The sequence below is a fragment of the Rhinoderma darwinii genome, chromosome 9 (assembly GCF_050947455.1).
Source record: "Rhinoderma darwinii isolate aRhiDar2 chromosome 9, aRhiDar2.hap1, whole genome shotgun sequence".
NCBI lineage: Eukaryota > Metazoa > Chordata > Amphibia > Anura > Rhinodermatidae > Rhinoderma > Rhinoderma darwinii.
The window spans coordinates 94,116,842-94,132,514 of NC_134695.1; the positions used below are offsets into that span (position 1 = coordinate 94,116,842).

The window sequence follows — 15,673 nt, forward strand, 5'->3', positions numbered from 1 at the left end:
TCCCTATTCGCTAATAATGTTGTGATCCCCTAATAATATCTACATCACACAAGCAGCACTATTAAAAGCTCCTCCAGACGTCAAGTCCCTCAGGTGATGTCGTACTTCCTTGTTTCTAGAACCACAGCTATGATACAACTTCCTAATATTGTAATTGCAGTTAAAGAGTAAAAGGATTTGGAAATTATTTTTTGCAACACACAGAGATTTTGATCACCGAAAAACAACTAACACAGCGTTCTAAACCAGGGGTCATTTCAGTCACTGACTGCAAACATAAGGTTTGGCGGGTTTGTGGGTACGGCTGCTGAAAACCCATCAACCGGCTGACGCGGAGGGCTGCCACACATTTCTGTAGTATTACACTGCTCTCATTCAATGCAATAGGCGACCATGTATCGCATGGTTGTGCGAGGTCCTCGCCAGCAACTCTCTACCATGACTAAAAAGACATGGAGAGGGGTCGTCCTGCATTCATGTGTTACTCCTCTGCACCCTCTTATTGCTAACTTAGAGACAGTAGAAGAGAGGACAGAGGGAAAAAAAAGTACAACATGACTGCAGGATCAGACTACACAGGATGTTTGTAGTCTGTAGCCTTGGACACACATTGGTCTGCAGGGGAGCTGTGTATACAAAAGGTGGATTGTGGAAAAGTTGCGTCGTTTTTAAAAAAAAATTAGATGCATTGATAAAATAACAAAAGAATGTTCTTGGATCATTATCTAGTCAGACTATCACTGTCTACAGTCAGATCGTTACAGCTATGGCCTGAATGAATGAAGTCGTGTTAATAAAAGCACGGTTAGTGTTGGAGTATTGAATAGCAGACATTTTATCGACAAAAATCACGTTTAATGTACAAGAGGATAAATAACAGAAATAATTCGCTCAATAAATAATAACTTCTCTCTGGCAAATTCCCCCCTTGGATTATATTTCTTTACAATTATTGAGTTTTTTCTGAGTAGCTGGAGACAGAACATCCGAAAAAAGATGCAGACTAGAAAGGGTGTCTAAAGTCCAATACACAGTCCAATATGAGGATCAGGCTAAGGGTCTCCTAAAGATGAGTATTGTACCCGTGTTTAACTATCCATATTCCAGGGTTACAAACGGACTCCCTGCAGTTCTACTTAACCAGACTTACAACACATTAGGGATTCATGGTGCTAATGGAACTGTGGGGGGGGGGGGGGTCCAGTTGTTAAATCTGGACTATGGATAGTTAAACATAGGTGCAATACGTCCATCTGAATGAGGCTTTAGATTGACAGCATTTCTCACAATCTATTGTACATGGAGTAAATCTCCGTCTTTGCTTTCTTTCCAGATCTGGGGGTCCAAGGATGGGTAGATGCCAGGGTCTAGTTGAATTTCATGTACAATAACCCTCTCCAACCTGTACAAACCCATAGGGCATTTAAAACTTGCAAATTAAAGTGCAAGATAGAGGGAAAAAAAAAAACCTTAGCACCGTAGTGGGAAGAGACTTTGTGAGGCACTGCATATTCCTATAGACTTTAACCTATTAGGGACTGTACATTTTATATACAGAAGGTGTGAACGGTCTGCAGAATAATAATAAACCGGCTTTGATGGTGTCCATGGCAGTGCCCGCAGGTGAGAGCAAGAAGAGGACGGAGTCAGTGCTAGATCCCCACGTATAATGCGGTAATAAGGATCCACATGAGATCTATATACAGGAATAACCATAGTCTCATCAAGATAAAGTCTCTGCAGGAATGATCGGTATCTATTAGGCTTTATTCAGACGAACGGGAAATACGTCCGTGCAACGCGCGTGTTTTTCACGCGCGTTGCACGGACCTATATTAGTCTATGGGGCCGTGCAGTCACGACATGTCCGTTCTTTGGGCGTTTTGCACGAATCACGCACCCATTGAAGTCAATGGGTGCGTGAAAACCACGCACCCATTGAAGTCAATGGGTGCGTGAAAACCACGCATGTCGCACGGAAGCACTTCCGTGCGAACAGCGTGATTCGCGCAACAGCTGTCAAAAGGATGAATGAAAACAGAAACATCCAAATGGAGTGTCATAATGATGGCGGCTGCGCGAAAAGCACGCAGCCGCGCATCATATGATGCTGCCACACGGAGCTGTTAAGTGGCTTTTGCGCACGCAAAACGCCGCGTTTATGCGTGCGCAAAAACGCCACGCTCGTGTGAATCCAGCCTTAGTCTGGAATGTCACAAAGACTTAGAGATTCTGAAGAAATTCAAGACAACATCTTTACGTGGTTTCAGTCCAAGGTCTTGCACCAGGACACAGTCCAGTAGGTGCCGCACTCCATACAAGTGTCTCTCTCCCTGTACATAGTGTCTTATGTGTGGTGTCTCTTCCTCACTGCTGCCACCTGTCCTCTCCAGGCTCCGGTGTCTGTTTCCGGAGATTTTGCCTCATACAGCGGGGGCAGCTTGTAGAGTTGTCATAATAGCAGTCCCTGGGATAGAAAATAAAATAAGCAAAAAAGTAGTATTATATTTTATAGTTTCTCTATGAGATTACCTGTACATAAAACGTAGACGCAGAACACACAGGAGGCAAATTCATGCAGCCTAAAAAGTAACAGAAAATGGGATCTGACGATCAGAGGTAAAAATGAAGCATTCGCCATCATAAAAATCCCATCTGAATCAATTTTGGGATGTTCAGATACAATGACCAGTGTGAACGGAGCCTTAGCCTTGGTGTAAAGAATCTCACCTGTGGAACACGGCAGCACAATCCTGGCACACAGATGTGTGACTATCAAATGGGAACAAAATGTCTCCTTCCTTGCACAGTTCACACACAAAGCCCTTAGCCTGGCAGCGCTGCAAATATAAAGATTACACATGAACACAGCAGCACACTCACATCATTTTAAGCAACATCTTTAGATGCGGAAGAGCTAAACCAGTGGTCATCAACCTTCAGCACTCTAGCTATTGTAAAACTACAACTCTCAGCATGCAGTGACAGCTAAAAGGCTTTATTATTCCAGCCAAAGGATGTCAGGGCATGCTGGAAATTGTAGTTTTACAACAGCTGGAGTACCAAAGGTTGCGGACCCCTGATCCAAACCTCCCCCAGAGTATCGAGATAGATGATAAATGTTAGGCAGGTGCGAGCCCGCCAAGATAGGCCGGGTGAGGAGAAGTTGTATGGAACAGTGGCTGAGCATGTGTTACTCCATACAACTCTATGGAAGATAGTAAAACAGCGGAGGGAGCACATTTCAGCAATTGTCGGGGTCCCAGCAAGTGGGACCCTCACCGTTCTAACATTTGTCATCTATACTATAGATAGGTGATACATTTTATTAGTGGGAATATCCCACTAAAGGGTTATTCCCATCTCAAGTGAATCCCCTATTTCTGACAATGTAGGGGCCACAGCGCTGTTTTTCAAATGAAAGGAGTTGTGCTGAAGTTCCCTTCGCAGCGGCAGGCCGGGAGCGCAGCTGTGAAGGGATATCGTTAAAAGGGATGCAGCACTAAACCAGCGCCGCAGCCCCTTTATACTCATAAATCGGTGGGGACCCACACCAATCAGAAAGTAACGGCTTATCCTAATGATGTGCCATTATTTCATAAGATGAGAAAACCCCTTTAAGGATATGTAAATCTGGCCACTTCTAGTTTAGAAACCGATGATGTTCATCTCAGAAGAAATAATTGAAGTCATAAGAAAAAAATAAATAAAATCCAACCTGTCTAATTCATTTAACCTCAACATCAGGTTGGGTGCGGATCTGGTAGTTTAAAGGGTAACTAATCTTTTAAAAAAAACTTTTGACATGTCATAGTGACCTGTCAGAAGGTTTGATCGGTGGGGGTCCGAGCACTGAGACCTCCACCGATCGCTAAAACTAAGCGGCAGAAGTACTCCGGTAATCGAAAGTTTTTTCAAATTTTTGTTTCACTTTGAGACCAACCTCAAAAAACTACATTTTATTGGCCTACCCACCTCACAGTCCAGCTTAATGTGCTTGGCAAACATGGTGTGTATGTCTGTGAGGGAGGCACCCAGCCGTCCGCTGCTAACATCCAGAAGATCCTGCAGGGAATACATGTCATCGTTCTCCACAAAATGCTGGCGATCCTGTAGCTGTACAAAGAACACATTAACTAACAAAAATCACATCCAATCAGAAGTTATTTGTAGAGTAAATCCAATCCTGACCTGCAGCAGCAATCGGGCCTCCATAGCTTCTTTGCAAGTGATGAAGTACGGCTTCATGAGGAGGATATCCTGACGTAACTTCTAATAAAGAGACAAGACGGCAAAAAAAAACGTTTACTTTCTGTAAATTACATTCATATACAATGCATACCTGGATATAGAAGAAAAAAAAGAATATATATATATACTCTGTATTCAGGGTCTGACCAGCTCTTACCCGAATCTCTACCAGCTCTTCCACATAGTTAAACAGCAAAGGGTTAATTTCCCGCAGCTTGAGCACTGGACGGCCCAGCATCAGGGAAAGATACCGCATACTACAGCGAGACACCTGCAAGTGGAGACCGCATATTAGGTTTAAATTCACTCATCTCGGCCTCCAACGCAAAGGCAAAATAGGTCTTGTTCATAAATCCGTAAACTAAAAAAAAAGAAGTCAAAACGAGGGGCTACGATGTTCTGAAAAACCCTTTTGGCACTGCTCAGTGGAAATGCAGTATCCCATGGGGATCCTTCATGTTCTGACATATCAAGATACTTTTAGATGACTTGTCCCTTTATAAATGTGGTTAAGTACCCTGACTGGGGACACAACATATGAGGAATGAGCAGGATTCACACATTGTATGGGATATATAGACAACGCAGTCCCGACATACTGCAATGGGTATAAAGTCAGTATTGCCCTGATCCATTGTAGCACCAGCATTAGGAGATATTTGCTAATTTGTCTGGTAGAAACGTAGAAATGCTGCCCACACACATGGCAGTGGCGCAGCCAAGAACCGATCAGAAAAACACACTGAACCCATGTGCTTCACCTGTACAAAAAAACGCTACGTGAATGGGCAAAATGCTATGTAAATGGGAACGCAAAGACCTACAAAGAAAATTTTTTCAACTGATATAACAGATTGGCAGACACTAGATTGATCCAAATGAATGAATGAATTAGCAACATAATTTAAAGTGTACCACCGTTTTATCCATCCTCGACATTGAGACATGGCAGAAGATGGTGTCAGTGGGGGGGCTGTGAGCAGGGACCCCCTCTATTGTGAAAAATGAAGGGTACCCTATTTCCTCATGATTGAGTTAGCTTGATGACATCCATATTACTCAACAGCTATGAAACGTGAACATGCAGTTGACATAGCCAAAAAGGCATTGCAGGGCGTCCCAGGACACCAGGAAGTCCCAGCTGGCATACTACCATCTATGCTCTTCTGCCATGCCTCAATAACATGGCAAGAGACAGATAAAAATGGCAGCGCGCTTTAATTGCAATCCATGCCTACCTTGCGTGGTTCAAAGTCCCAGTTGTGAATAACACGGGCTGGAATGACAGCAAGATCATTCCAGTGGCAATTGCTGCAGTAGTATTGCCCAGTGTAATCACACTGCCGGGCCTCGCTGGGGACAGCGCCTGTAAAGGGACCATTATCAGTCAAAAATACACGGAAAACTGGAATCTGAAAATTTTAGGAGCGCCTTTGTTTAGTACAAATAATGAAAATACTACTACAGGTGAGCAAAGTGTTTGTCAGATAATGGACAGATTTTGCCAACAATTGGTGCGCAATGAGGATTGAGAGTCGCCAGCCTGATAGGCTTTACACACTATATATTAAAGGTACGTCCAGATGTAGCAAATCCACATGTTATAAGTAGATTTTTTTGGAGATTTGCCATGGATTTCGCTCTGTGTTGAAAAGTGTGAAATCCGCTGTGACAATCTGCAGCATTTCCGCAACAAAATGAAATTCCGCTGTAGATTAGCGGCACCAGATGTTTCCATTAGACGCTTATCACCTTAATGAAATAAAATGCATCCTCTGCTGAACTAAATGTACATTTTGGAAGCCTTAAGGTTTGTTCACACGGTCAGATACGGCGTAAATGTACCCTAGAACTCGCAGGGAGCATTGGCTGAAAGACCACACAAAATTGTGGTGCAGATTTTGATCCGTAATCGACCCCGCGAAAAGAAGAGCAGACAGAAAAAAAAGGAGCCATCACTGTGGCAATTGCAAGGGGTAACTATAACCTTTTTTTTTTTTACTACATTTTGCAATTTTTTTGTGTGGAGGAATCGCAGCTTTTCCGTGCCAACAACCACAACATTTGCCATTTGTTGCAGCTTTTACCTCCCCATTGAACTGAATGGGGAAAAATCGTAACAAAAGTGCATACATTCCGCAGCATAAATGGACATGCTGCGGATTAAAAAAAACAAAAACGAACCGCAGGTCAATTTCTGCACATTTTCTCAGCAGATTTATTCTGCAGCACGTGGATGAGGTTTGTTCGAATCTCATCTGACTCTGCTGCTACTGTAATACGCTGAGGATGTTCCTGCAATGAATAGATTATGAAAAAAAATCCACAGCTAATCCGCCCAGTGTGAAAATACCCTCAGGAAAGATAGCGGTCAGCATTTTAGAATCTTGAATTTTGTGTGGTTCATCACGTAGAAAGATAAAACATAATTATATATAATCCTAGGCGTTTCGTTTTGGCTTATACAGCATGCCTGATCTTATCAGCCCGTCACACCCGCAGAATGTGCCCTTTCCCACAATGTCTCATATGTAAATAGTTACCAATCCCAATGGAAAGGATGATCATTAGCGATTAATATTATCTCTATGGAACTTAGATCGGTTCTGGCCACAGGAAATTTGTCCCTTCAGACGTAAGCGCTTCTTCTCAATCATTAGTGGTTACATGCTATGGCTGCCATTGTGTGAGGATAACCATTTGCGGCAATGTACGAGAAGCATATTTACAGCAGTCGTATCATCTTGTAGTGTGTGGCTCTTTAAAACGACCAGTGTCCCAAAACGAAAAAGCATTGGGATTTATATTTCAAACTTAGAATATTCCTCTTACTTTTTTCTACAAGGAAATGAATGGGGTGACCTAAAGTAATTGTCACTCTAATAGAACTGAATGCTGTCGTTTGAGGACTTCCTGGGGGGTTCTCCGCTACTAAAACTATCATCAGATGTGATGTAATGCACACAGAAAATCACATATATGTATTCTTTCTATACTTACGTAGTGAGATGGGTGCCCTGCACTCAGCACAGCGATAATCCTGACTGTCTAGTCCAGCTTCTGGGCAAATGGTTAACTCGTACTCAGACTGATGACTGACCTTTGACCTTACGCAGGGTTTGGTGATCAGGTTCAGACATTTGCTATGACAACGATAGTAACAACCTAAAAAAAAAAAAAAGGAGTGAGTTTTTTCCTTTTGGTTCTGCTGCATCACTCACAATAATTGCCGGTTGTAACGCACATTGTTACCTATAGTCTAGGTTTTTACCATGTTGTGTAGCTAGTACTTATATGTTTCTTATTGTAATGACTGGCTGGGCAAAACAGTCCTGTCGGGCAGATTTTGCTCCTATCCTGTCTTGCATTCGACAGCCTGATGCTTCCACCCTGTGCCGAATGTATGAAGGTGGATGGTGTCATTAACTGTGACTACTGGGAGGGAACCTGCTATGACTACTGGAAAAGGGGGCCTGCTGTGATGATACGGATTGGAGGGGGGTAGAGGGCAGGACACCATTTTTACTACTAGAGAAGCAACTCTGCTATTACTACTAACTCTAACTACTAACTATTCTACCAGACTTAAGTAAAATACAATTATAATAGAATTCTGAGGTTTGTTAAATTAAAGGGGTGGTACAGGATTAGATAAACCTGGCTATTTTCTTCCAAATACAGTGCCACACCTATCCACAGGTTGTGTGTGGTATTGCAACTCAGCCCCTTTCACTTCAATGATGCTTAACTGCAATATGAGACACAACATCCGTACAGGTGTGGAGCTGTTTCTAGAACAAAGCAGCCATGTTTTTCTAATCCTGTATAACCCTTTAAGAACACAGGTATTAAAAATTGTGCAAATATCTGCACCCAGAAGCAAACTAGCAGAACACTGGTCTGAACACACCTTTAGAGGCAAAACTGCACCGTGTGACTGTGGCCTCATAGCATCTCTCACCTGTACAAGTGTACCAAGTCTGGATCAAGCCCCAGATAAATGTGCTGCACTTGTCACACACTTGTTTTACACTTTTACTCTTCTCCTTGTAGAATCGATGTTCTAATATAATCCGCATATTAGGCTCATCCTCATGTGGGTCCTGGATAATGGGAGAAAGATAATGATAAGCACTAAGGTACTGGAGAAATTAGATCAATCTTAAAGGGGTTGTCCAGGTTCGGGCTTTTTTTTTTACACTGATGAACTATCCACAGGATAGGCCATCACTATGTGATCGGTAGGGGTCGGACACCCGGACCCTGCACCGATCAACTGCTCCGGCTGCCTCTGTGCGCCGGAAGCTATGCAGTGGTTGGTGCCGGAAGCAGATGGCTCTGTATACTGTATATAGTGGCCATGCTGCAGTACTGCAGCTCTGATCCGGGTGTCAAGTGAATAGGAACAGAGCTGTGGTAACCCAGGACGACCGCTATTCTGTGACTGGAGCCTTCTGGAACAGCTGATCGATGCGGGGTCCGGGTGTAGGACCCCCACCGATCACATACTGATGAACTATCCTGTGGTTAGGTCATCAGTGAAAAAAACAGCCCCGAACCCGGACAACCCCTTTAATAGGGATGCCCCATCTGGACAACCCCTTTTCTTGTTGCATCTCTTATGGTATTATTTACACGGGGCACATTCATTCCATATATCTGAATGGGTTTATTTCTGAATCATGTGCATGGATATCTGCCAGCTTCTCTCAGATGAATAGGACAGTTGCACAAATTTCTGCAACAAATCTCCCATGTGTCGGTCTAAATCACCAAACACAACAATATCTACTTCTTTCCAGTTTTGAAGGATGGAAGTTATGTGGGGACATTGATGTGGGTGGTGATTTGAATCTTGATGACAACACAGCACCTGACAGAAATCAGAACAGGACAGGATGTCATCAGAATCTCTCCATAGTGCAGCCTCAGGCTTTTGGGCCTGTAACTTCAAACAATTATATGTCAGGATAGTAGTGAGATATTACGTCCACTAAAAGAGATTTATTTTTTCTGAAGAGATTTTATGGAAATGAGAATCTTTTATGTTGTTGAATAAAGGACAAGAAGTGGGAGACAAAAGAGACACAGAAAACCCAAAGTCTTACCTTCAGCTCCTGCAGCTTGAGTCGGAGATGAATGAGTCTGACCACTGCGTCCTTCTGCTTGTCCGATTGTTCGGGCAGCTCGAGGATCACCTGCTTACACTCCTCTATCGCCTGTCTCAACTGCTGGATGTCGGATGCCAGAAAGAGGCCCTTGAGTGAGAAGAGGGAGATGGATATTACACTCATTGTGTGTGTTGGTCAAATATCCCTGTATTCCCGGCAAGTAACCCCCATTGAGCAGAATAGAGAGCGCTGTACGCGGCCCACTCTTCAGTAATTCCCGCCTTAAATCCACAGCTTGCGGCTGCCGCATTAGGCGAACCCCCCCCCCCCCCGTTCTCAAAATAGGTGCCCTGAGACCCGAATCTATCAGACATTTATGAGCCCCGCTCACCACTGGCCGGGAGAAGTGATCTTCTGAGACTCCCAAATCCATCACTCGTTCAGGGCACTGGAATTCTGGTAGACGCAGAGGAGATCCTGGTGGAGATTCTGAAGAAGAAAAAAAAAAAAGAAGAATAGTGTCAGACGTATGGGGGGTACAAAATAGGTGACGATGACAGTAATATACAACGACAAAGAATTTATGATTCTGGTGCCAGATTATTAGCTGGTACTAGGGCTGGGCGATTAATCAAATTCATTTGCCCTCAAGGCCTCTGACGGTTCTGTGTTTTAACAGAATCGTCAAATGGATTCCCTAGTGGCACCGTCACGCCGTGCTGCAGGAGGGAGCTCTGCCTCGTCACCTGCCTGGTCCGCCCTGTCTGAGAAGCTGCGCCCCGTCACCTCATCTGCTCCCTGTTCTGTCCCGGATCTGCCTCTACCATTTCAAACGACCGTGATCAGGCCGTGAAAAATGGACCGTGTGTCAGCCGGATTTCCCGTCATGACCACGGTACATGTGAAAGGGACCCCTGTACATAGTGCGACACCCCCATATAGTGCCACGGTGCCCATGTAGATAGCGCCACTGTAGCTCCCTCTAGTAGCGGAACCCACGGCCAAAGCATCGGGATTCCGCTCCTAGAGGGAGTCCCTGACGTCTCTGTCCATAGATGCCCTCTGCCCTCCTAGGAGCGCTATGTGCCTGGCCCTGCTGCAATTTACACTGCCCTCGCCTGCAATGCCGGAGACCGGCTGAGGTGGTGACGGGCAGAGAGGGAGGTTAGTGCACGCAGCGCATAGTAGATTATAGATTCTGTTAACCTGTTCCCTGCCGGGGAACAGAAGTTATAATCAATTAGATAGACATTTCTCTAATTATATTTCTGATAAAAAATATTTGCAGAGGTTAAAAGTTGGGAAGTTACGCACAATTATAGCAATATATGTTAGAAAGTTATTTATATAAAGAAAATAGGGCTGGAAAAAAATCTAGTTTTTTTTTTTTGCAAAATCGCACAGCCCCAGCGGGTACCCTGCTTTCCTAGAGCCCTGAATGGAAAACGTTCATTATTATGTGGCAATATGAGGAGAGTGATGTACTGCTACACAACTAGGCAGATTTGCCATTCAGGATTCTGGAAAAGTTGGCGTCTATCTCCTGTCATCAAGAAACAGCTGAAATGACAGAAGAGGACTTCTATATTTAGGCTTGTTGGCGTCTAATAGAGTCGCATTAATAAAACATCTCATTCTTGAAATACGAACCCTTTGAAGGTTCCTGTTCTCCGTCTTCTCGGGGACTTTCCTTCTCTTTTGGTTTATTGAAGGGGTTGAGATGACCCTGACGGAACCTGGCCAGCTTGTCATTGTATTCCATATCCAGCCACACTGCAAGAGAGCAGCAATACCTGACATATAGAACCATATACGCCGGGACATGTGCTTACATCTAAGGCCTCGTTCACATCTGCATTCAGTATTTCCATTGCTCTGTTCAGTCATAGGAGCAGAGCAACGAAAATGCCGGAAACACCACATCGGTTTTACCGGACAAAACAGCTCAGCATGCTGCGTTATTTTGTCTGGCATTTTTTTTTACCGGAACTGTGACAGAGGCCCCTAACGGAGCCTCCAATGCAGATGTGAACAAGCCCTTAGATGCTGTTCACATCTGTGTTGTGTTTTCTGTTACTCTGTTATGTCACAGGAACAGAAAAACTGAATGAAAGGTTTCCATCAAACTACCCATTGATTTTTTCGTCTCAGTTGAGCTCAGTTCGGGTCCGTTCTTCCGACTTTATGATGAGAAACAATAGCGTAGTCTGCTACGCTATTTTTTTCTGTCCGAAATGACAGAAACTTGACGGAAATGAGCTTCCGTTTTTATCCGTTATTACATTTAACGGATATGTTTTTCTTACTGCGCATGTGCATCACTTCCTACATCCAAAAACGTAAAAAAAAAAAAAGTACTAAATACATTAAAATAAAAAAAGACGGATCCGTTAAAAACAGAGTATGACAGATGCCAAACAAACCAACAGCAGATAAAGTTTCAGTTTTACCCTCCGCTCGGTTCTGTTTGGTATCCGTTTTTGCATCCGCTTTTCCGTCAGGTTTCTGTCAGGGTGTACGTGGTTTTTCTGTATTTTCGGCTGAATCTGTGACTGTGGCCCCTAACGGAGCCTCCAGCGCAGATCCAGCCGAAAATACCAGAAAAAAATAGCGCAGCATTGTTTCCCGGGAAAGCCACGTACACCCCGAAATAAGCCCTTCATCTCCGCTGGCAGCCCCTACAACGCTGCATATAGAGGGATACAGATTATCCAGCAACGTCCCAACCACAAAAACATTCAGTGGGATAAATGCTCATGTCTATCAATACACCTCAGTTGTTGATATGAAGATGAACCAACTTCTTAGCAAAGAGGTTCTGCAGCAGCCCGAACAATGTGCCATCCAAATCCGCACACCCCGGCTGCTGTAAAACCTCTTGAAGCGTCCACTTCTTCCTCTCAGAGAACCTTTTGGAGAAGATGAAAGGGATTTTCCAGTTTGATGTAAATAAAGCTAGATCATTGTAAAATGGAAAGTTCTGCAAATTTCTATGAAAATTGTAAGATTTCTGTTTGTTGTCACTGAACGGCAACATTCATGTTACATTTAGGAGCTGAATACCTGTATATACCCGATACTTCTTACAGCTGATGGTTTGCTGCAATTGTATCCAGTCTAGACAATCCTCTGTGAACTAAACAGTCTGGACTCCAGGCTGATACATTTTAGGTTCTGTACACATCACGTTCCAGCTTTCTATGGGGCTCCATTCACAAGACGGAGGCCGAAAGAGTGTCCTTTCGGCCACTGTCGGACTTATATATATATATATATATATATATTTATATATAGCGTAAGCTATGGTGTTCTATACAGGGGCATCCTGCAAATAAAAACATATACCGTGCAGTTTACATTTTCTAAACATGAGATGTGAACAGAGCCTTATTTACTAACACATTGTAACAAACTATCAGGACAGGATCCCCTGCCAGTGCTCTGTGTGCCTTATGATGGCGCCAACCACAGCGGTGACATCATTATGGACATACGTCATCGGGCAGCCACGTACATAGAGACACGGCGCAGGAACAGGAGGGGGGTAATCGTACGTATTTCAAAGTTAATTATTTGGGGGATTCTGCCCCTCCCCCTTAGACATTTATATATAGTGGAAAACCCCTTTCAAGAAAAATCCTTTATAGGAGACACAAAGTACGGCATCTGCTTACGCACGCACTGAGGATGACATGCATCCGTATCAGTAACAGCGTATTTGTAAGTTAGAAAACAAAAGCTGCAAAACCAGCATCGGGAAGTATGTGTAGGATTCTGTGTCTATAAACACAACGATTAATGGTTCAGAACATCCGATAATCCAGAATGTCCCAGAGATGCCGGATTGATAGAATTTTGCTGTCATATAGTATAACAACATCGTAGGACAGGGGTCAACAACCTTCAGCGCTCCAGCTGTTGTGAAACTACAACTCCCAGCATTCCCAAACAGCCAAAGTCTTTAACGTGCCAGCCAAAGGCTGCTGTGGCATGCTGGGAATTGTAGTTTCACAACAGCTGGAGTGCTTGTTGTAGTGTATAGTTATATTATGTAATATTATATAGATTTTACAACAAATAATAATAATATACGGCTACAATACACAATATTACAGGTGGTCTATGTGGCTACACTGGGCACACAGATGCCCTGTCACTCCGGTGCCCGCATATTACCCCATTACACCCTCCTGTAAACACTTCAACTGTACCCCGGGGCTCACCTCGGCATGTCCGGCTCGTCACGCTGAGGCCTCCCCGACCAGGAGCGGCCTTCCCCCGGTCCCCCTGCCGGCCCGGTGACAACTATCCCCCCTCCTGGTCTCTCCGGTTGTCAGACGGGGCGGGGCCGCAGCTATCACCGAGCTCCAGGAATCAGACGATCTTAACTCCTCCTCTATCCTACGATCGCCATGCTGCCCTCTGCCGGCAGGATGCCGGTACTGCAGGCCGCTCCCTGCGCTCAGCAGGATGATGCAGGGATATGTAATGACATTTTGCTGATATCAGGGTGTTGTGTCCCCGGCCATGTTCTAGCTGGCTGAGGTCATATCATTGTGCTAGGCTATAAAAGACAAGTACAATTTCTAAGTAATATTTGATCACGATTATTACTCATATTTCATAGGTGTAGTAATGTTGAGGTGCAGTTTTTGGGGTTCACAAGGGGCTGAACTATTAGGCTAGGGTTACACGGCGACTTTGGTCGCACGTCATCAAGTCTCAGACAAGTCGGGCGACCAAAAAATGTGTACGATTTGTCTGCGTCTGGCTGTCGTTGCGATTTGACTGTAGAGTCAAAATAACCAAACAAACCACTTGCGGCCATGTGGCATAAGATCGTAACGTCACTTCTACATTGTAACTAGTGATAGTGAATGTGGTCACGTTGTGACCTGCAAGTTACCGCGACACGACATTCGTCCGAAATCCAAACATGTTGGATTTTAGCACGACCGCATTTACTATCATTCGTTGCGACTTTAGCAGGTCGACATTGCGATTTTAGGCTGCGCCGACACAAGTCGCCATGTAGCCCCAGCCTGAATGATTGGCAATGCGGTCAAGTTGAGACATGCGACATAACGCTTCAAGACTGAAACCAAAAATTCAGCAGGTTTGGAGTTTTGGCAACAGTCTTGTTGCATTATGTCGCCAGCTGTAACGCGACCCTATTAACATTCATTTAGGCTGGGGCTTCTACTTGTGTCTGCACAACCTAAGATCGCCATGTGGCACTACTAAAATCACAATCAATAATAGTGAATGCGATCACGCTGAAATCCTGCTGGTTTAGATTTCGGACTAATGTTGTGTCGCGGTAATTTGCAGGTCACAACGCGACCACATTCACTATCATTAGTTACAATGTAGCAGCGCGACATTGCGATCTTATGTCACGCAGCCACAAGTCGCTGTGCGCTTCCAGCCTAAATGCCATGTGGCAATGCAACATTGTGATCTTCATGTCGTGCGACCAAAGTCACTGTAACCCTAGGTCCAATTCTATCACCTAAAAAAAAAGTGAACCCTTCACATCAAAAATCACATGTACAAACACAAAGCTTAGAATTCCTTTAATACGGCATCCAATAATACAGAACGTCTGGTAATCCTGCATTTGTTTCTCACACAGAACTGAAATATAATGCTACATTTTGAATGCGGACACAATGGCAGCTTCACTTTCGATAACAGCTGATCACCAGGTTTTCATTGGCCGGATTCTCTGCGATCAGCTCAATGTCAGGGGATCTACCTGTATTAATCAGGGTCATCCAACTTTGACAATCCCATATGTACGCTATCTCCCTGTGTGGTCCTCGCCTCTATGAGGTTGGCCCATAGCAGAGAAATGTTTAAAATAAATGTTTTCCGTGGGCCAACCTTTTTAAAATCACAAAAATTGTTGCTCAAGATCAGAGTGTTGAGCTACAAATTACAGTAAAATTCCTTTAATCCGGCAACAATGAGACCCTATAAATTCCAGATTATCAAATATTCTGGGTTACTGGAGAGAGGTGTATATAAAACGCAATTATAACGTCATTCTATCAGCCTTCTTGTCCCACATTACATGGCATACATTGAAGTCAATGCAAATTATTTCTTAAAGTGTAACTAAACATAGTGACATGTCAGAAGATTTGATTAATGGGGGTCTGAGCACTGAGACCCTCACTGATCGCTAAAGCAAAGCGGCAGAAACGCTCAGGTATTTGAAAATACAATAGGGTATTCTTAATTGAGGGACCGTTCACCCTATCCCTGCTAGGTAATTTATACCTTCCCATGCCGCTCCATTTACCTAA

The 15,673-nt window shown here is 44.0% G+C and overlaps 1 protein-coding gene across 2 annotated transcripts; it reads right to left on the reverse strand.

Moving 5' to 3' along the window:
• Positions 1 to 833: 833 nt before the first annotated feature.
• On the reverse strand, positions 834 to 13,742 carry DEF8 (differentially expressed in FDCP 8 homolog). 2 transcript variants are annotated; one of them, XM_075838565.1, is made up of 12 exons: positions 13,586 to 13,742; positions 11,013 to 11,135; positions 9,754 to 9,851; positions 9,360 to 9,509; positions 8,213 to 8,354; positions 7,252 to 7,416; positions 5,490 to 5,617; positions 4,409 to 4,522; positions 4,192 to 4,272; positions 3,976 to 4,116; positions 2,731 to 2,840; positions 834 to 2,467 (listed from the first exon to the last, which is right to left on the reverse strand). In XM_075838565.1, the coding sequence occupies exons 2-12, from the start codon at positions 11,122 to 11,124 to the stop codon at positions 2,368 to 2,370; spliced, it is 1,341 nt and encodes a 446-aa protein (XP_075694680.1). In that variant the 5' UTR covers positions 11,125 to 11,135; positions 13,586 to 13,742; the 3' UTR covers positions 834 to 2,367. The 2 variants fall into 2 exon arrangements, with proteins under 2 accessions (XP_075694680.1, XP_075694681.1); XM_075838566.1 differs by lacking the exon at positions 11,013 to 11,135.
• Positions 13,743 to 15,673: the final 1,931 nt, after the last annotated feature.

What these genes read in the sequence shown, in the direction of transcription:
- DEF8 (XM_075838565.1), bottom strand. Translation starts at nt 11,124, where the DNA reads ATGGAATACAATGACAAGCTGGCCAGGTTCCGTCAGGGTCATCTCAAC. An exon ending in GGGACTTTGAACCACGCAAG is followed by an intron (nt 4,523 to 5,489) that starts GTAGGCATGGAT and finishes CTCCACTTGCAG; the next exon opens with GTGTCTCGCTGTAGTATGCG. An exon ending in AGGCCCGATTGCTGCTGCAG is followed by an intron (nt 4,117 to 4,191) that starts GTCAGGATTGGA and finishes TTCTTTGTACAG; the next exon opens with CTACAGGATCGCCAGCATTT.